The following is a 22,145-nucleotide window of genomic DNA, read 5'->3' on the forward strand; positions in this document are numbered from 1 at the left end:
TACAGAAACTGATCGACCATGTCTCCCAACACGTCATTGACTAGTGCCTGGAAGACTGCGGGGGAGTTGGAAAGCCCGAAGGGCATGACCAAATATTCAAAATGGCCCCTAGGGGTATTAAACGCCGTCTTCCACTCATCCCCCTCTCTTATGCGCACCAAATGATAAGCATTACGTAAGTCCAATTTCGTGAATACGGATGCTCCCTGTAACCTCTCGAAGGCTGAAGACATCAACGGCAAGGGATAAGTATTCTTTACCGTGATGTTGTTCAACCCCCGGTAATCAATACAAGGTCGCAGAGAACCATCCTTCTTACTCACGAAAAAGAACCCCGCCCCCGCTGGAGAAGAAGAGGGGCGGATGAACTCAGAAGCTAGAGAATCAGAAATGTATTTCTCCATGGCCTCCCTCTCGGGTAAAGAAAGAGAGTATAACTTGCCTTTGGGCAGAGACTTGCCTGGCAGTAAGTCTATAGCACAGTCATAGGGATGGTGGGGAGGGGGAGAAGCAGCCCGGGACTTACTGAACACCTCCTTCAGGTCGAGGTACTCCGCAGGCACGTTAGACAAATCCATCGTCTCCTCCTGAAACACAGAACAAGACACAGACGAACGAGCAGAAACAAGACAAGAGGCATGGCACTGATTACTCCATCCAGTAACCGAATTGTGTCCCCAATCAACCCTGGGATTGTGCTTCAACAACCAGGGATGACCGAGGACAACGGGGATGAGGGGGGAGTCTGTGATGAAAAATTTAATAGTCTCAGTGTGATTGCCCGATATGACCAGAGTGAGGGTGTCAGTGGTGTGTGTGATAGTGGGGAGAGTCTGTCCGTTAAGGGCGTGCACAGCAATGGGGTTGGGAAGGGGGGTGAGAGGGATCTGAAGCTGTGAGGCAAGGCAACGGTCCAAAAAACTACCCTCTGCCCCGGAGTCCACCAACGCCTGGCAGTGGTGAGATCCGGTGGCCCACTGCAACCTACCCGGAAGGAGAGTCGCGGACGAGGATTTCCCCAACGCAGCTCCACCCGACAGTAACCCCCGTTCTAATGTCGGGCTCGATCTTTTAACGGACACTGGTTGAGGAAATGCCCCGCCGCGCCACAATAAAGACACAAGCCTCCCGTCCTCCGGCGCTCTCTCTCCTCCCGGGAAAGCCGAGCTCTCCCCACCTGCATGGGCTCGTGATCGTTGGGTGGGCTGACCGTGTCATTGGTCAGAAACTCCCGGTATTCTGGTAATCTCCTTGTCTGAAAATGTTGGTCACGGTACTCCAGGCGTGAATCCACTCGCACAGCCAACTCCATGAGTCCGTTAGGATTAGTGGGTAGTTCCAGCGTGAAAATCTCCCGTTGGACACGGTCAGCCAGCCCATGCAGGAAATTATCCCACTGCGCCTCCTCGTTCCATTTGCACTCTGCTGTTAAAGTCCGGAACTCGATGATGTAATCGGAGACGGGTCGATTGCCTTGGCGAAGCTCCGCTAGTCACTACGGCACGGTCGAAGACCCGTCTCATCTCCTCCGAGAGTGCTTGGAACGAGGAGCAGCACGGATGTTGGTTCTCCCAAACCGCCATTCTCCACAGCGCAGCACGGCCCGCCAGCAAGTTCAGTACTAATGCCACTCTAGAATTCTCCGTGGCAAATGTCATGGGCTGTAACGAGAAAAACAGGGAGCATCTGGTTAAAAAGGATCTACACAGATTAGGCTCGCCTGCATAGCGTTCCGGCGTGGGGATGCGAGGCTCGTGCTGGCCGTTGATGTTAGCTGGGTTCTGGGGGACCGGCGGTGGGGCTGGCGCAGTGGGTTGTCTGAGCTGTTGTAACTGGGTGGAGAGCTCGGACACCTGCGCCACGAGAGCCTGTACCGCCTGGGTGGTCCCTGTCACCTGTTCCTCCTGGTGGTCCATCCTCTGGTTACTGTTAGCAAGATACTCCTGCAGTCCTGCAATTCTCGCTGGATCCATTTTGCGGTCAGATCATTCTGTCAGGTTCTAAAAAGGGACTGAAAGATTCAAATGCGATTAACTCATTTATTTGACAGAACTGCACAAAGTTCATAAAGTCCGAAGACCACAGAGAAACTCAGAACGGGCAGGCAAGGTCCAGAACGGCCAGGCAGGTCCAGAAGACGGAGAAGGCGGTGAGCTGGTCAGAGGCTCAGTGGAAGCAGTGGGCAGAAGAACCGAAGGAATCCTGGAATCCGGAACAGAGGCGATCTCCCGGGAGAACACGGCCAACACCAGGGACCACAGTAGCCTGCAACGATCTGACAATGTGTGCAATCAGTGACACGTCTATAAAGGCAGCGGTGATGAGTGCAGCAGGTGATAGTGCTCAGGCAATAATCAGAAACCACGCCCCCAACACAACCACACAACACAAAGTGAATGAGAGGATGGATTGATGAACCGTGACAGGATTTTGATACAAAAATATTTCCCAAGCTTTAAACATCCCAAGGAGCACTGTGCAAGCAATAATATTATAATGGAAGGAGTATCAGACCACTGCAAATCTACCAAGACCTGGCTGTCCCTCTAAACTTTCTGCTCATAAGAGAAGAAGACTGATCAGAGATGCAGCCAAGAGACCCAAGATCACGCTGGAGGAACTGCAGAGATCTACAGCTGAGGTGGGAGACTCTGTCCATAGGACAACAATCAGTTGTATGCTGCACAAATCTGGCCTTTCTGGAAGAGTGGCAAGAAGAAAAAAGTGTTGTTTAAAGTTTGCCACAAGCCCCCTGTGAGACACACCAAACATGTGGAAGAAGGTGCTCTGGTCAGATGAAACCAAAATTGAACTTTTTGGCAACAATGCAAAACGTTATGTTTGGTGTAAAAGCAACACAGCTCATCACCCTGAACACACACCATCCCCACTGTCAAACATGGTGGTGGCAGCATCATGGTTTGGGCCTGCTTTTCTTCAGCAGGGACAGGGAAGATGGTTAAAATTGATGGGAAGATCGATGGAGCCAAATGCGGGACCATTCTGGAAGAAAACCTGATGGAGTCTGCAAAAGGCCTGAGACTGGGACGGAGATTTGTCTTCCAACAAGACAATGATCCAAAACATAAAGCAAAATCTACAATGGAATGGTTCAAAAATAAACATATCCAGGTGTTAGAATGGCCAAGTCAAAGTCCAGACCTGAATCCAATCGAGAATCTGTGGAAAGAACTGAAAACTGCTGTTCACAAACGCTCTCCATCCAACCTCACTGAGCTCGAGCTGTTCTGCAGGAGGAATGGGCAAAAATTTCAGTCTCTCGATGTGCAAAACTGATAGAGACATACCCCAAGCGACTTACAGCTGTAATCGCAGCAAAAGGTGGCGCTACAAAGTATTAACTTAAGGGGGCCAAATAATTTTGCACGCCCAATTTTTCAGTTTTTGATTTGTTAAAAAAGTTTGAAATATCCAATAAATTTCATTCCACTTCATTCCACAAAAAAATTACATTTTCATATCATTATGTGTGAAGCCTGAAATGTGGCAAAAGGTCGCAAAGTTCACGGGGGGCGGATATTTTCGCAAGGCACTGTATATTGCCAAAAGTATTGGGACACCCCTCCAAAACCTCTAATTCAGGTGTTCAATCACTTCATGGCCTCAGGTGTATAAATAAAGTACTAGGCCTGCAGACGCTTCTACACACATTAGTGAAAGAATGGGCCGCTCTCAGGAGCTCAGTGAACTCAAGCGTGCGGGCGTGATAGGTTGCCACCTGTGCAATAAGTCCATTCATGAAATTTCCTCAATACTAAATATTCCATGCTCAACTGTTAGAGGGATTATAACAAAGTGGAAGCCACTGGGAACAACAGCAACTCAGCCACAAAGTGGTAGGCCATGTAAAATCACAGAGCGGGGTCAGCGCATGCTGAGGTGCACAGTGTGCAGAAGTCGGCAACTTTCTGCAGAGTCAGACTACAGACCTCCAAACTTCATGTGTCCTTCAGATGAGCTCAAGAACAGTGCATAGAGAGCTTCATGACATGACCAAGCAGCTCATCCAAGCTTTACATCACCAAGAGAAATGCAAAGCATGGGATGCAGTGGAGTAAAGCAGCCGCCACCGGACTATAGAGCAGTGAGACGTGTTCTCTGAGCGACCAATCACTCTTCTCTTTTGGGCAATCCCATGGACAAGTCTGGGTTTGGCGGTTACCAGGAGAACGGTACTTGCCTGACTGCATTGTCCTAAGTGTAAAGTTTGGTGTGGGGTTGTTTTCAGGGGTTGTACTTGGCCCCTTAGTTCCAGTGAAAGGAACTCTTAATAATTCTGCATACCAAGCCATTTTGGATAATTTCATGCTCCCAACTTTGTGGGAACAGATTGGGGACTGCCACTTCCGGTTCCAACATGACTGTGCACCACTGTACAGTGTCCATTAAGACACGGATGAGCGAGTTTGGTGAGGAGGAACTTGACTGGCCTGCACAACCCGAGCTCAAGTCCCGAGTCCTGAGCTCAACCCGATTGAACAGCTTTGGGATGAATTAGAGCAGAGACTGAGAGCCAGGCCTTCGCGTCCAACATCAGTGCCTGACCTCACTAATGCGCTTCTAGAAGAATAGTCAAAAATCCCCATAAACACACTCCTAAACCTTGTGGAAAAGCCTTCCCAGAAGAGCTGAAGCTGTTAGAGCTGCAAAGGAATGGGATGTCATTAAAGTTCATGTGCAGGCAGGCGTCCCAAAGCTTTTGGCAATATAGTGTACGTACTAAAAAAAGTAGTTTGGTGCTTTTTAGCTTAAGCAGATGATAATTGAGCTGTTTGAGATTTAATGTAGCAAATCACCACACAGAGTTTAAAGAACAATGTAAAAAGTTGATTATTTTTCTCAGGTGCTGAATGAGACGTTGTGTCCTACATGGGATCAGCTGCTGGTGTTCGATAATGTGGAGCTCTATGGCGAGGCTGGCGAACTGAGAGACGATCCTCCGATAATCGTCATTGAGATCTATGACCAGGACACTGTCGTGAGTGTTGATAACTTCAGAAGTGTTCACTTTCTTCTGCTTTTCTTGTTGTCACGCTCATAAATGTGCTCCAATCTCATTGTGCTTCTCAAGGGAAAAGCCGATTTCATGGGTAGGACATTTGCTAAACCTATAACCAAGATGTCAGATGAGCATTACGGGCCGCCGCGCTTCCCTCCTCAACTAGAGTACTACCAGATCTACCGGGGAAACTGCACTGCGGGAGAAATGCTCGCTGCCTTTGAACTGCTTCAGGTGCGCCTGTCACTGCCAGGACATGTTTTTAAACTTTAGTCTGTGTATGTGTGTGTGCATATATATTCAGGTATTGTGGAAATCTTCCAGATTGGACCCGCTGGAAAGGCCGACCTGCCTCCAATAGATGGACCGACAGATATTGACCGTGGTCCAATCCTGCCCGTTCCTATTGGCATAAGACCTGTCTTGAGTAAATACCGAATTGAGGTGAGTAGCTCATTATCTTGTGTCCTTTTGAGGCCAGGGGTTTTCAAACTGGGGTCCTCCAGAAGGTGCTAAGGGGTCCCCAGAAAATTTCAGGGAATAAAAAGACAAAGCAAAAATGGATAAACTGTTTCGTTTTCTAAATGTTTCTCTTCTTTCTTGCCATAAACAAACTTTCCAGAATGTATATGTTTGTCTTTTACCTTTTATAGTGAGTTTTCTCCCTTTATCTCACTCACTGGGGCTGTAAGGTAGTTTTCTTAACGCAGTATGAGGGCTTGTTTACATGCATTTATGGTGAAAGTTGCTTATACAAATCATTTTTAATTGAAAATGTTCTTCAGGTTTATACATCCAACATTAAATAGAGCAAGTTCAAAGGTCCTGTTTTTCGTGATTCCATCTTTCAAACTTTAGTTAGTGTGTAATGTTACTGTTAGAGCATAAATAATACCTGTAAAATTATAAAGTTCAAAGTTCAATGCCAAGCGAGATATTTTATTTAACAGAAGTTCCCTTTCACAGCCTACAGCGAACGGCTGGTTTGGACTAAACCGCTGCACTTCCTGCTGTAATGACGTCACTAGAACCGTTTGTTGACTAACCCTCCGCCCACAAGAACACGCACAATAGGGGGCGTGGTCTCGTTGCTCTCCCACGTGGAGAAGAGCGCGCATTCAGAGCTTGCATCGCCCCGTTATGGTAAGAGGCGGGACCTTTCCGGGCAAAGTGCGCTAAGCTGCTGTCCAATCACACGGGAAGCGCTGGCCCAATCAGAACTCGTTACGTATTTCTGAAGGAGGGACTTCATTGAACAAGGAAGTCATCAGGCCATTTTTAGGACAGAGGAAACAGCGCTGTATAGATAAGCCAATTGTGTGAAAAATACTGTTTTTTTACACGCGAAACATGAACTCATGTTATATTGCACACTGTAAACACAATCAAAGCTTCAAAAACACGCGAAGAACGGGACCTTTAAGTTTGGAAACCATATGTTGTATTTATAATGTCACACTTACTATGACTTACTGGGGGTTTTTTCATAAAGAAACATATAGAGATGGATTTTAGGAAGGGGGTCCCTCATTAAGGTTTATCATAATTGGGGGTCCTTGGCATCATAAAGTTTGAAAACACCTGGCCTAGACAACCTTCAAAAGACAAAAACATATTTTTTTTTTACCTTTGGTAATTATGTTATGTGATTATTGTATTTAGGTACAAAAATTCATCGTCTTTTTGGGAATTTCGTCGGTTTGAATTCCAAATATGTCAAGTAAAAATGATCTGTGTAGCATTTTTCAATACATATTAGCTTTATAAAAATCAAGATGTTAAAGTCGCTATGAAACAGAAGTTGCGCTGGTCTTTTCTTCGCTATTGTGCCATATATCCGAGTGAAACAAGAACAAATGTAGGGCGGGGCTTGATTGTGTCTGTGGGGAATTGATTGGATGGCTATGGATTGCTATTGGTGGATCTCATGTGAGTGACAGGTTGCCCCGCCCTCATCATCAGAGAAGAGATGAGCAGTTATTCTGATTCAAGATTACAAGGACCATTAATTTTAATGACCATGACCAATACATTCTGCAATATTCCATTAAAAAGAATTGTCAATTTTAATAAAATCAGAACTGGACCACGGAGCAATGGAAGAAGGAGGTCACGTTTTCTTTTACATCACGTGGATGGCCGGGTGTGTGTGTGTGTGTCTTACCTGGGGAACACATGGCCCCAGGATGCACTATGGGAAGAAGGTGAGCCGGCGGAGGCAGTGTGATGCTTTGGGCAATGTTCTGCTGGGAAACCTTGGGTCCTCCATCCATGTGGATGTTACATTGACACGCTCCACCTACCTAAGCACTGCTGAGACCATGTTCACCCTTTAATGGAAACGGTATTCTGGTGGCTGTGGCTCTTCCAGCAGGATAATGCTCCTGACACAAAGCACAAATGCTTCAGGAATGGTTTGAGGAGCACAACATGAGTTTGAGGCGTTGACTCAGCCTCCAAATTCCCCAGATCTCAATCCAAACGAGCATCTGTGGGATGTGCTGAACAAACAAGTCTGATCCACCTTACAACTTACAGGACTTAAAGCATCTGCTGCTAACATCTCGCTGCCAGATACCACAGCACACCTTCAGGGGTCAAGTGGAGTCCATGCCTCGACGGGTCAGGGTTGTTTTGGCAGAAAAAGTGGGACCAGCACGATATTAGGGAATGTGGTCCATGTTATGCCTGACCGGTGTATATATACTGTCTCTGGATTTTAACAATTAGAAGAAAAGGTTCTATCAGCGCTACGTATTTGGAACCCCTAAAAGGTTCTATATAGAACCCTTTAAGAGCCAAACAGGTTCTTTCTTGTCATTATAGAACCTTTTTAGCATAAAATGTTCTTTGGAGTTGAGGATACTTTTATGCTAAAAAGGTTCTATAAACACTGCAAAAAATGCTTTTCTTACTTAGTATTTTTGTGTTGTTTCTAGTCTAAATATCGCAAAATTCTTACATTTACTAGACAAGTAAAAATTATTGTCTTGTTTTGGGAAAAAATAACTCAAAATGAAGAGAGTTTTTGCTTAAATAAGATAAATAATCTGCTAATGAGGTAAGAAAAATAATGTTGTTTTAAGATTTTGTTTACCCCACTGGCAGATTATTTAGCTTATTTTTCTTACTCTCTTAATTTAAAGATATATTTCCCCAAAACAAGACAATAACTTGTGCTTGTCTAGTAAATACTTCTTATTTTAAGAATGTTTAGATGTTTGGACTAGAAACAAGACAAAAATACTAAGGAAGAAAAGCATTTTTTGCAGTGAACCATTTTTTCCAAACACGTAGTGCAGATCGATTATTTTCTTCTAAGAGTGAAACATACTACAAAAATACTCCACTAGACTATCATGACTTACAGTCTTGTGAAGAAGAGCCAGAACGGTCACACAAAAAAGCAAGGTGCACTTATACAACTATAACATCACTCACGGAGGAATTGGTAAAAACGCTACGCGTCCAACCGGTTGAAGCCGCCATGCCACCGCCCACTGCACAAATCTAAGTAAAAATATCTGAATTAAATGAACTAAATATTTGTGCAGGTTCTCTTCTGGGGCTTGAGGGATTTAAAGCGGGTGAACCTCGCCCAAGTTGACCGTCCCCGTGTGGACATCGAGTGTGCGGGGAAAGGCATTCAGTCAGCGCTGATTCAGAACTACAAGAAAAACCCCAACTTCAGCACTCTGGTTAAGTGGTTTGAAGTGGTGAGTTTTTGCACTTTTATATCTCTGAATTTTCAAAATGGTTGCACTGCAAACATGTGATGGCACTGATGATTTCCCCCAGGACCTGCCTGAGAACGAGCTTCTCCATCCCCCTCTGAACATTCGGGTGGTGGACTGCCGGGCGTTTGGCCGTTACACGCTAGTCGGCTCTCATGCCGTCACAACTCTACGCAAATTTATTTACAGGCCGTCGGACAAGAGTGTCAATAACTGGTCTGCTATGGGTGTGTATGCAGGGCTATATAAATGATAATCATTTCAAACTTGTGTATAATCCTCATTTTTCAGCTATACCAAGCTCAACTAATGTTGTTCTTCCTCTACAGAGGAGGTTGTGATCCACACAGAGCCAGAACCACCCGTAAAGAAGATTGAGACAGTGGTCAAACTTGACTCAGTAGGAAACTATACAAAATAAAATAAAAATGAATCAGTATCAATCAAACATTTGGACACACATAAAAAACGTACACTTTCACTTTCCTTTAATCCCTCTCTATTCTAGCTTATGCTACTCTAAGCAATGCCTTGTGTTTACTCGCCTCTTCATGACGAATCGCTTTCTGTATTCCTCAATTGTCACTTTGGATAAAGGTTCCTGCAAAATGAACGTTGGATGGACTAGTGAAACATAAAAAGTTTGCAGTGATGCATCTCCTTCGCTATTGTTTATGCCATCAAATATGACTTTTCATTATTGTCATGTTTTTATCACTACATCATGCAGACTGCATTTGTGTTATTTTAATTTATGTGATTGTAATATTAGATTTTTTTATAAACAATAAGTAGTTGTGTCCAAACTTTTGTCTGGTACTGTAAATCATCTTCTAATACTATAGGGGTTTTATAAAAACATTGTTTAACAAAAGATTATGCTATAACCTGACTTTTGAACTTGTTCATTTTATTGAATTTCAGGCATCTGATGCTGTGGTTAAAGTTGATATGGTATGTATACAGATATCAGATGTGTTTCTTTCTAACACTGTAAAAAAAAAAAAAAAAATCAGGTCTCTAATAAAAGTTTTTTTCTAGTGACAGATCACATCTAATTTTTTCAGTTGGCAGAATTTAATTTCTGTGAAATGATGCAGTTTCTGAATTTCTGAATTTTTTCTAATTCTCAGAAATTTAATTCGTCCAACTGAAAAATTTAGTTGTGTTCAGTCACTTAAAAATTTTCAATTAGAGACCTGTTTTTTTTTTTTTTTTTTACAGTGTATTATGCTAGCCACAGGAGGTCACATGCCAGTGTACCTTTTGTGCCGGTCCCAAGCCCGGATAAATAGAGAGGGTTGTGTCAGGAAGGGCATCCAACGTAAAATTTTTGCCAAATCCATTATGCAAATCACGAATATGACTTCCGTACCGGATCGGTTGGGTCCCGGGTTAACAACGACCGCCATCAGTGCTGTTGACCTACAGGGCACTGGTGGAAATTGGGCTACTGTTAGTCAAAGAAGGAGAGGAGGAAAGCGTGTCCGTAGGCAGAAAGAGAAGAGGAAAGGCAAGAGTTTAGGACTGAAAGTAGGGACTTTGAATGTTGGTACAATGACAGGTAAAGGCAGAGAGCTAGTAGATATGATGCAGAGGAGGAAAGTTGACATTCTGTGTGTCCAGGAGACCAGGTGGAAAGGGAGCAAGGCTAGAAGCATTGGAGCAGGGTTTAAACTGTTTTATAATGGTGTGGACAGGAAGAAAAATGGAGTTGGAGTGATTCTGAAGCTGGATATTGAAGGTGTGATGTTGAATGTTGTTAGTGCATATGCTAGGTGCTAGGTGTGTCATCTGGAAGGAGGAAAGAAAACAAGGAGACTTGGTGGTGGAATGAGGAAGTCCAGGAGAGTATCCAGTGGAAGAGGTTAGCTAGGAAGAAGTGGGGCAGTGAGAGGACGGAGGAAAGTAGATGGGAATATAGGGTGATGCAGCGTGAGGTTAAGATAGAGGTGGCAAAGGGCAAACAGAGAGCGTATGAGGACATGTATGCAAGGTTAGATAGTAAGGAAGGTGAGAGGGATGTGTATCGGTTGGCGAGGCAGAGGGATAGAGATGGAAAGGATGTGCAGCAGGTTAGAGTGATTAAAGATAGAGATGGAAATGTTTTGACAGGTGACAGGAGGGTGAGGGAAAGATGGAAGGAGTACTTTGAAGAACTGATGAATGAGGAAAATGATAGGGAGAGAAGAGTTGTAGAGGCAAATACCGTTGACCAGAAAGTAGAAAGTATTAGCAAGGGTGAAGTTAGGAGAGCTTTGAAGAGGATGAAGAGAGGAAAGGCAGTTGGCCCTGATGACATTCCAGTGGAGGTATGGAAGTGTCTAGGAGAAATGGCAGTAGAGTTTTTAACTAGGTTGTTCAACAAGGTCTTAGAGAGTGAGAGGATGCCTGAGGAATGGAGGAGAAGTGTTTTGGTGCCGATTTTTAAGAACAAGGGAGATGTGCAGAGTTGTGGAAACTACAGAGGTATTAAGCTGATGAGCCATACAATGAAGTTGTGGGAAAGAGTAGTGGAAGCAAGGCTAAGGGGAGAAGTGGACATTTGTGAGCAGCAGTATGGTTTCATGCCAAGAAAGAGCACTACAGATGCATTATTTGCTTTGAGAATGTTGATGGAGAAGTACAGAGAGGGTCAGAAAGAGCTGCATTGTGTCTTTGTAGATTTAGAGAAAGCATATGACAGAGTGCCGAGAGAGGAGCTGTGGTATTGTATGAGGAGGTCTGGAGTGGCGGAGAAGTATGTTAGAGTGGTGCAGGATATGTATGAGAGCAGTAGGACGGGGTAAGGTGTGCCGTAGGTGAGACAGAAGACTTCACGGTGAAGGTGGGACTGCATCAAGGATCGGCTCTGAGCCCCTTCTTGTTTGCGGTGGTGATGGACAGGCTGACAGATGAGGTCAGACAGGAATCTCCATGGACTATGATGTTTGCGGATGACATTGTGATCTGTAGTAAGAGCAGGGAGCAGGTGGAGGAAAGTCTAGAGAGTTGGAGGTTTGCTCTGGAGAGAAGAGGAATGAAGGTTAGTCGCAGCAAGTATGTGTGTGAATGAGAGAGAACCAAGTGGAACAGTGAGGTTACAGGGAGAAGAGGTAAAGAAGGTGCAGGATTTTAAGTACTTAGGGTCAACAGTCCAGAGCAATGGGGGAGTGTGGAAAAGAGGTGAAGAAGCATGTGCAGGCAGGTTGGAATGGGTGGAGAAGTGTCAGGTCTGTTGTGTGATAAGAGTACCAGCAAGAATGAAAGGAAGGGTGTAAAGGACAGTAGTGAGACCAGCGATGGTGTATGGTTTGGAGACAGTTGCACTGAGTAAAAGACAGGAGGAAGAGCTAGAGGTAGCAGAGCTGAAGATGTTGAGGTTCTCTTTGGGAGTGACGAGGATGAGTAGGATCAGGAATGAGTACATCAGAGGGACAGCACATGTGAGATGTTTTGGAGACAAAGTTAAAGAGGCCAGGTTGAGATGGTTTGGACATGTTCAGAGGAGGGGGAGTGAATACATCAGTAAAAGGATGCTGAGGTTAGAGCTGCCAGGCAGGAGGTCAAGAGGAAGACCAAAGAGGAGGTTTATGGATGTAGGGAAGGAGGACATGAAGGTAGTTGGTCTGAGAGAAGAGGATACAGAGGATAGGAATAGATGGAGGCAGATGATTCGCTGTGGCGACCCCTGAAGGGAACAGCCGAAAGAAGTAGAAGTATTATGCTTAGTGCCTGTCACTTTCATCCCAGCAAACAAATTTGATAATGTTTTTGCTAATTTTCCCATAAAGTCATTAAAACATTTTTTAAAAACATTTCTTCTTGGTTATGCAAATGTCAAGGGAACATTCCAGTTCATCATTTTGCAAACATGCAAATGTAACTTTAAAAAACAAAAACAAAAAAACAATCTGAACATTCTTAAACAACTAGTGACATTTAAAAACCAGTCCCTGAATGATGTTTTTGCACTTGCACTTACATTCTAAGGACATAATTAAAGACCTGATAATGTTACTGGAAGAACGTTTGTTCATAACTTTAAGAGAACCTTGCCAGAACATTAGCCAAAGTTCAGAGAACGTTCCCCATTAGCTGGGGAAAAAATAACATTCATAAATTCATTATTTTTGTGTGAAAAGGGCTTTTTGAATTGTGTGTCTTGAACATTGTGGCAGCCAGATGATGACAAAGGTGGGAAAGGGAAAAAGAAGCGGAAGAAGGGTGAGGAGGCTGAAGAGGAGGAACTGGATGAAAGCATGCTGGACTGGTGGTCCAAATACTTTGCCTCAATTGAAACAATGAAAGAGGTAAGAGCTATTGAAGAATGGAATTATTTTACATTTGCCAAAAGATACCTTGAAATCCATAAAATGCATGATTTAGGATTTTTTTAAACTGAGAAAATACTATTTTCTGAACAATTTAGACCATGAAAGCACAAGAGGCAGAAGCTGACGAAAAGGAGGATTTTGACTCTGGAGAGGGTGGAGGTAACTCAAGCAGTGTCATTGATTATTTCTCTAACACGAGACACCTGTACAAATCTAAAATCATTGATTAACTTGCACTATATCAACATTAAATGTAACCCTGTAATGCCTGGCATGAAATATTGTTTTGAAGTTTGTTGTTGTTGAGTATCATATTTGATAGACCAGTTTATGGCTCATATAGTCTGATTATAGTGAGAATATGAAAACAGCTCAATTTTATTCAAAGGCCCAAACTGAACAAACAGTTTGGTGCAGATACTGATATTTATATGAACAAAAATATGAATTTCTGATGTGTGTAAATCAATGAGATCTCATTATCAGCCGTCACTATTTCTGTCAAAAATATCTTAGTTGATTATATTTAAATGCTTAGTTTTATTATCAAAGCTCTATTGTTAAAAAAATATAAAATGCAATGCAATACAATGATGATTGAAAGATGAAAAAATAAACGTTCCTCAAAAAATTTTCTTATTTGATTTTGTTTATCTAGTAAGTAAAACCTAAGCTGCTTCAGTCCAGTAAAATATTACTTTTCCCCATTAAAAACATAAATAGGACATAATAATTAATAAATAATATATTTATGCATAAGACAATTCATTATGTAACACAATATATCAACAATTTCCTTTTTATAAAAACATTTTAGTACTTCCCAGATGAAGTTAGTTGACAGATATTTATTCACATATAATAATCCTGTTTAAAAGTTTGTATTAGCTCTATTTGTAATATTGAAACTCAATGCTTGTTTGTTCTCTTCTTTTCTGTTCTTTGTACCGATGATGTTGGAAAGGGACCAAGAAGAAGAGAGGAAAGGGAAACAAGAACAAAGCCATGCCTGGGGATGGCGTACCAGAGAAGAAGAAGCATAAAATAGAAGAACTGAAGGTACATTTGTTTAACAACTAAAGTTCATTTGAAAAGGGAAGGCATAGGTGCAGTCGTTCTTCTCGTCAATGCTATATGAAGGCTCACAAATATGAATATAAATATACGCTCATTCAAGGACATGAATTGGACTGTGCAACGTAATGTCTAAAAAAATATGCACAGTTCAAATCAACTATAAAGTTTATTTGAACTATGTCGTTGCATAGTAGAAAGTACCTGTATGCTAAAATAACCCCTACATTAACATCACAGTTGCTAGTGCACTGTAGAAAAAAATCTTGGTTTTTGTTGGTTTAACTTTAAAAGTAAGTAACCTGGTTGCCTTAAAATTTTGAGTTTATTGAAATAAAAAATGTATACAATGATACAATGAAGGAAATTTTTTTAATAAATAGAAACTCAAAATATTTTGTTATCTGAATCACATAACAAAATTTGATAAATCATGAAAATAGCACTATTTGGCATGTTTCACTGCGTCATCAGAAATAAAACACACAATTACCCAATATGCTTACAAAACCTTTTAATAAAGGTTGTCGAATCTCAAAAAAATGTTCATTGTATTAACTCAAAATTTTAATTTCAATGAACTCAAAATTTTAAGGCAACCAGGTAACTTTTTTTCTAAAAAAAATTTTTACAGTGTGCACACAGTGTCGAAATACAGACACTAGGGGTCACTCTTGTGAGCTCCATACATCTCTAACCTTTTCAGAAAAGGCAAACAAACAGGTGGAGCTTGTGCTCTCAGGGGTCTAGAAGTAGAGTCTCGCCGAGGCAAGATGTGCTCCATAACTGATGCGCAAAATCCTCGACAGTGTCACCAAATAGGCCCTTGTGGGCAATAGAAGCATCAAGAAAGTACATTTTCCCACATCTCAGCAAGGTTTAACCATAGATGGCACTCCTGGACCACTATTGTGGATGTCGGAGAGCATAACCTCTGGATCAGGACTAGCCTTGTGCAGGTCTTTCAATGCTTTGGGTCTGATATACTGGTCTGAAGGACTGCCATCACATGCAGGATGGAGGCGGTCTGGCCATCCTCATTGTAAGCCCTCACCATCAGAGATGAGGTAAACTTACAATCGTTGGATGGGAGCCTTGGACGATTCCTCCAAGTGGTGGCATTTTGCAGCCATAAATGCACCGAAGTCATACACTCTCTCTGGGGCTACAACATTGCTATGGGCATGTTCTCGTAGTGAGTGCATGACCCATCCATGAATGCTGTTTCAGCATGAGATTTTGCTCCATTTTAGCTCCAACCTGAATCAAACACACCTGAACTATCTAATCGTGGTAATCAGGGTGCTAGATAATTACAGACAGGTGTGTTGGAGCAGTGCTGGAACTAAAATCTGTAGGAGGGTAGCTCTCCAGGAACAGGGTTGGACACCCCTGGCGTAGGCCCTCCGAGGGATAGAAATCGCCCAGAATCGCTTCTTACACCCAGAAGGACACAGAGGTCCATACAATCCGCATTGTAGCTCTTTTAGAGCAGTTTGCGCTTTTATTAAGGGAACTGCCTCTTTTAGAACGCCACTGATACACCAAGGGTTCACTTATCTCTGCAAACGACTAGAGAGACAGCTGATGTGTGCTCGGGTTCAAGCAGCAATAAGGTGAATGGAAAATGTGTTTCTCTTACATAAAGAGACTCTGCGCTTTGGTTCCGAAGAACAATGCTGAGTGTGTGGTGCATGCCTTTTATACCCGTATGTCCATGGCCAGACATGCAAACTCCACAGTCATTGTCCTTTTCTGAATATGTCAGACGTGTTCGGGGCTCCCAAGAGTTACCCCTAGTGTCGCCATTTTGATAAAACATTGAGAGTGACCAACAGTAATGGAACAATACTAAAATAAAGAATGTGTGGTTTATCAGCAGCCATATCACCCTGTAGCCCAAGACTGGTTTCCCACTGAAACTAAGCAGGGCTGAGCCTGGTCAGTACCTGAATGGGAGACCAACTGGGAAAACCAGGAGCTGCTGGTAGAGGTGTTAGTGAGGCCAGTAGGGGGCGCTCACCCTGAGGTCTGTGTTGGTCCTAACACCCCAGTATAGTGATGGGGACACTATACTGTCAAAGAGCACCGTCCTTCAGATGAGACGTTAAACCGAGGTCCTGACTCTCTGTGGTCGTTAAAAATCCCAGGATGTCCTAATTTGCCCATTGGCCTCTGTCCATCATGGCCTCCTAATAATCCCCATATCCTGATTGGCTTCATCATTTGGTCTCCTCTCCACCATAAGCTCTGGTGCAATATGGCTGCCGTCGCATCATCCAGGTGATGCTGCACATTGGTGGTGGTTGAGGAGATTCCCCTTTCAATATGTAAAGCGCTTTGAGTGTCTAGAAAAGCACTATATAAATGTAATGAATTATTATTATTATTATTATCAAACTTGTCAGTCAGACGTGCATGGGAGTTGTGTTCTTTATAGGTTGTCCACATGTTTTCTTTCAGCACTATCATTGGCTGGTAGCATTTTATTTTAAATAAAAATAAGATAAAGACCTCTATTCTTTTTGGAAATGGCTTCCCAGGCCAGCAAAACATGTGGGATACCTTGGGGACTTGTGGATGTAAAAGAGTGCGGGGATTATTGTTTCCTCTACAGGTGTACAACAGAGAGCTTGAATATGAGTACGGCACCTTTGAAGATTGGCTTCACACCTTTAACCTGTATCGAGGGAAGTGTTCTGATGATGCTAATGTTGAGCAGAACGCAGCAGATGAAGACAGACTTATTGGAAAATTCAAGGTTTGTCGTCACTTATTGCAATCTTTCCTCTTGCTTCTGACTTCCCACAAATGTATTAAACGCATTCATCATTCTGAAGCTCATCTCTGAGTTTGTTTGCTGTGTATACTGTAGGGTTCCTTGTGCATCTACAAAGTCCCTGTATCAGATGAAGCGTTCAGAGAAACGGGATTTGATTCCAACATGGGCATGTTCCAGAACATCCCACACAACGATCCAATTAACATCCTCGTCCGGGTCTATGTCATCAGGGTATGTAGACGCACAGATCTTAGAGCTGTGCATTGAGTCTTTTTCTGTGTGGCCATTTGGACAATTGTTATGTCTTTGTCTCAGGCAACAGATCTGCATCCCGCAGACATCAATGGGAAGGCTGACCCATATATCGCTATCAAGCTTGGAAATACAGACATCAAGGATAAAGAGAACTACATCTCTAAGCAACTCAACCCTTTGTTTGGAAAGTTAGTACTGTTGATTAAAGACTTCTCATTTATTACTAGATAATATCAATGTTAACTTCAACTGCCTTCAAACTCCCAGGTCTTTTGATATTGAAGCAACACTCCCAATGGATTCTACCCTCACTGTGTCCATCTACGACTGGGATTTGGTGGGAACTGATGACCTGATTGGCGAGACGAAGATTGACTTGGAGAACCGTTACTATAGCAAGCACAGAGCAACATGTGGTATCAGCACCAGCTATGCAATGTATGCAGTTCTTCTTTTAAACACATCGACACTTGGTGACTACATACATTCAAATAAATTTATGGGGAAATGCTGTCATTATCTCGGGTAGCTCGAGGTAACAATATTGCTTCAGAAAAGGATGGATGGATGGATAAAACGTTTCCTACTGTTTTTCTTTTAGTCATGGCTATAATGTGTGGAGGGACCCACTAAAGCCAACACAAATCCTTGCCAAACTCTGCAAAGATGGAAAAATGGATCCACCCCAGTACGGCCCAGGAGGAAAAGTGAAAGTGGCGAACAGAGTTTACACGGGACCAACTGAACTTGAGGATGAAAATGGTATGTACATTTTCACAAAGCATTTGAAAAGGGAACAAGTATAATGGTGGTCGTCATGGTTCAGAGCAATCACATTTTTCTGAATTGCTGAGTTCCCATCGAAGAGCAGCACATCAGAACAAATGCACATACTTTTATATGGCAGGACTGAAGAAACAGACGGATGAGCACCTGGCTCTTGCTGTACTAAACCGCTGGGAAGATATACCACGATTAGGTTGCAAGCTGGTTCCGGAGCATGTGGAGACGAGGCCTCTCCTGAATCCTGATAAACCTGGGATTGAGCAGGTCAGGAATAAAGTCCCAAAAGCACCACTGTCAGATAACGAAATGGCGATAATGAACCGTTAGTGAACATGAGTGCTTGTGATGTAGGGGAGAATTGAGATGTGGGTGGACATGTTCCCGAAGGATATGCCTGCACCTGGACCCGCTATTGATATTTCACCCAGGAAGCCAAAGAAGTAGGAACAACTTTGTGAAAGTTTTTTGGACAAATACGGACAAATATTGTATGATCAAAATACCTTTTCATCATTGACAGATTTGAGCTCAGGGTGATCGTGTGGAACACAGATGAAGTCGTTCTGGAGGACGATGACATTTTCACAGGAGAAAAATCAAGTGACATATTTGTGAGAGGGTACGGGATCTTTTTCACTGAAATCACTTGATCCTATGAACAGTATGTGTATATTATGAATGCTTGGTTCCACTATTGAATAAAAAAAAGAGTTAACTGTGACACTATATCTCACAATTCTGACATCTCTTTCTATTCTGACATCTCTTTCTATTCTGACTTTTTTTCCTATTCAGAATTGCAAGAAGTCTGAATTGTTAGGTATAAACTCACAGTTATTTTTTTAATTGCCAGTTGACTTGAACATTCTTGACTTGGAAGAAATTTAAAGAAAAATAAATTGTGAAAAACAAAATCAAAATTTTTAGAAAAAAAGTAAATTGCAAGAAATAAAGTAAAAATTGTGAGGAAAAAGTCAGAACTGAGATATAAACTGTAAATTTAAAAAGCTAATTGTGAGTTTATACGTAATAATTCAGACTTTTTTTTCTCCCAATTCCACATTCTCACAATTATAACGTTGCTTGTAATTGTGAGTTTTTATCTCACAATTCTTCCTTTTTTTCATGCTATTCAAATGTTTCTCTCTCAGAATTGTAATAAAAACTTATTTCACAAACAATTTATATCTCAATAAAAAAAAAAAATCTAAATTGCCAGACATAAATTTGCGATGAAAGGTCATTGCGACTTTATACCTAACAATTGAGACTTTTTCTCGCAATTCTTAGTTTATACATCACAGTTCCAAAAATGTTCTCGTAGTTGCGTGTTTTTATCTTTTATCTTATTTTCTGACTATTTCTCACAATTCCAAGTTTCATTCTCTGCATTGTAAGATATACATTTTGAATGTCAAGAGAGTTTGAACTATGAGAGATAAACTTGTAATTTAATTTCTCGCAATTCTGAGTTTATAACATGTTTATAACCATTTTTTTTTTTTTACTGAGCTATACTGTTTTTGAAAGAAGTATCTTATTTTCAACAAGGCTGCATTAATGCAATAAAAACAGTAATAATTGTCACATGATCCAGTATATCTTTCGTAATCATAAGACTACTATCTAACTGTACCATCACTATGCAACTTGACCAACAGATGGCTGAAAGGCCAACAAGAAGACAAGCAGGACACAGACGTCCACTATCACTCACTGACCGGAGAGGGCAATTTCAACTGGCGCTTTGTTTATCCCTTTGACTACCTCCAGGCCGAAGAAAAGATCGTCATCTCAAAGAAAGAGTCCATGTTTTCTTGGGATGAGACTGAGTATAAAATTCCTGCCCGACTGAATTTGCAAGTGTGGGATGCGGATCATTTCTCTGCAGACGACTTCTTGGGTGTGCTGTTGTGTTTTCCTGTGTAAAGGTCATTTTTGATTCAGGCTCAGTCCAAATGGCCTTCATTCAGATGGTCACGTGTGTTTGCTTTTTGTTTCAGGTGCAATCGAACTTGACCTGAATCGATTTCCTCGAGGTGCAAAGACAGCAAAGCAATGCTCCATTGACATGGTCATTAATGAGCAAGATATGCCCATGGTCAACCTCTTCAAACAGAAGAGAATTAAAGGCTGGTGGCCGTTTGTGGCCCGCGATGAAAACGATGAGCTGGAAATTACAGTAAGTGATCTGCAAATAAATATAGTAATTACGAAATGAACAACAATTAGTGATATTTATATTTTTTTCAAAACTTTTCAACAATCATTGAACCAATTGCTTCACAAAATGATTCACTTTTCCAGAGAGCTTGCAAAGCCACAGGCTAGTGGCGCCTGCTGGTCAAAATGTTGTAAACCAATTGAGTTTTAAATATTATAGCATGTTAGAATGATTTCTAAAGGATCACGTGACACTGAAGACTGGAATAATGGTGAAAATTCAGCATGTATACCAATATAACTGGTCCTACTCTGCCCTAGCGCACCTCTTGAGGGCAGGGGAGTGAGGTTTACATACACAGCTCTTACTGGTCTACGTCCATTACACTCAACCCCTAAGCCCAACTCCCATCCGGGTCACGGCACCAAATGCAACCGCTCCTACTTGACCCGCTCAGAGTGGGATTCAAACCGGTGTCTCCGGCATTGGAGGTGGGCGTGCAAACAAGTTGTTAGCGCACCTCTTGAGGCCAGGGGAGTGTGGTTTACACACAAAGCCTTACTGGCCTATGTCCATTACACCAAGATATACACTAACATCTGCCAGTGAGTATCCAAGCTGCGGCTGCACAAACAGATATAGACAGGTGGTGCTGGGGAGGAGGAGGGGGAAAGTAATGTGAACATCGTGAACTTACAGTGACACTTGCACTAGACTATTTAAATGCATGCAAATTAATTGGCTGAAGAATTACACATCAGGAACCATCAGCTCATGCTATGTAGTCTGAAGACCACTGGCACATGAAGTATGACTAAATGTGCAATATTCCTTTTTATTCCAAACCAAAATTGAAAAAAATCTCCCATCTATGTTTTCAAATTCCAAATATTACACTTCTGCATATTGAAACTCATTTGCATGATGCACAACATTCTGAACAATGAAAATCATATGGAGTAATGTACTGATACTTGTTCGATGCTTTTTGACATTTTTTGGAGCTTGGTAGTTAAAATTATCTTTCAGCTGTCTTTTGAACATTCTTCAGAATATCTTGCTTTGTGTTCAGAGAAAAAGAAAATCTTACAAATTGTAAATACATGAGAGTGAGTACATTACTTTTTTTCTTTTTGTTGCATGATCTAACCCTGTGAATGATAATGTTACTCCTAAACCATTGCAGCATTTTTGCTCAGCTCTGATGTTTAGTTTAATGTTTTTTAATCCCTTAAGGGAAAAGTAGAAGCAGAGCTTCACCTGCTGACAGGTGAGGAGGCCGAGAAGAGTCCTGTTGGTGAAGGACGCAATGAACCAGAGCCTCTAGAGAAACCCAAGTAAGAGCTGCAGTTACACTAACTTACATCTGCCTTCAACAGTCATTTGCCACTCACAATTTTAAAATTTCACTAAAGTCTAAAAACATCTTGTTTGTTGAACTACACATTATACATAACTTTAAAACATTTATGATAATATTTAAAACATTCAAATAAATACTATTTAAATTAGCACAAAAAAGTTGCAAAAGTTTTATGGGTTTTTACTTATTCTGATGAGCCAAAGCATTATGACCAGTAACAGGTGAAGCGAATATTGTTGATCATCTTTTAACAAGGCCACATATTAAGGTCTAGGTAGATTAGATGATCAGCAAACAATTAGTTCTCGTAATCAACATGTCGGATGAAGGAGAAAAGGTCAGGAATAAAGTTCTGACGACCAAACTGTCCTGGCAAGGCGATTGGGTGAGAGTATCTCTGAAATGGCAAAGCTTCTTGTTGCTCCCATCATCAGTGGTGATATTTTACCAACAGTGCCCGAGGAGGGATAAATAAAGAAGAATGTAGTTAAATGTCTGCTAGAGTGGGAACCCATCAGCGATCACTTAATCCTGTAAACTGACCATACTGCATTGCTATGCTTATACCAATGAGGACAAAGATGACTGGTATGAACAATTACAATAGGCCACCAGTAATGTCCCAATGCATGATGTAGTCTTGATGATAGG

General features: G+C 42.0%; 1 protein-coding gene across 1 annotated transcript in view; it reads left to right on the forward strand.

Moving 5' to 3' along the window:
- Positions 1-22,145, forward strand: part of LOC137091621 (otoferlin) — a 49,988-nt gene that overhangs the window by 22,200 nt on the left and 5,643 nt on the right. The window contains exons 20-40 of the mRNA XM_067456237.1: positions 4,865-4,999; positions 5,093-5,254; positions 5,345-5,464; positions 8,575-8,736; positions 8,819-8,981; positions 9,084-9,154; positions 9,679-9,708; positions 12,915-13,046; positions 13,166-13,229; positions 14,035-14,129; positions 16,762-16,905; positions 17,020-17,157; positions 17,242-17,369; positions 17,449-17,619; positions 17,783-17,943; positions 18,089-18,231; positions 18,319-18,407; positions 18,488-18,586; positions 19,629-19,870; positions 19,971-20,149; positions 21,368-21,468. Of these exons, the coding sequence (XP_067312338.1) occupies positions 4,865-4,999; positions 5,093-5,254; positions 5,345-5,464; positions 8,575-8,736; positions 8,819-8,981; positions 9,084-9,154; positions 9,679-9,708; positions 12,915-13,046; positions 13,166-13,229; positions 14,035-14,129; positions 16,762-16,905; positions 17,020-17,157; positions 17,242-17,369; positions 17,449-17,619; positions 17,783-17,943; positions 18,089-18,231; positions 18,319-18,407; positions 18,488-18,586; positions 19,629-19,870; positions 19,971-20,149; positions 21,368-21,468 (2,729 nt within the window). The remainder of the gene's footprint in view (positions 1-4,864; positions 5,000-5,092; positions 5,255-5,344; positions 5,465-8,574; positions 8,737-8,818; positions 8,982-9,083; positions 9,155-9,678; positions 9,709-12,914; positions 13,047-13,165; positions 13,230-14,034; positions 14,130-16,761; positions 16,906-17,019; positions 17,158-17,241; positions 17,370-17,448; positions 17,620-17,782; positions 17,944-18,088; positions 18,232-18,318; positions 18,408-18,487; positions 18,587-19,628; positions 19,871-19,970; positions 20,150-21,367; positions 21,469-22,145) is intronic.

Source organism: Pseudorasbora parva, chromosome 10 (genome assembly GCF_024679245.1).
Source record: "Pseudorasbora parva isolate DD20220531a chromosome 10, ASM2467924v1, whole genome shotgun sequence".
NCBI lineage: Eukaryota > Metazoa > Chordata > Actinopteri > Cypriniformes > Gobionidae > Pseudorasbora > Pseudorasbora parva.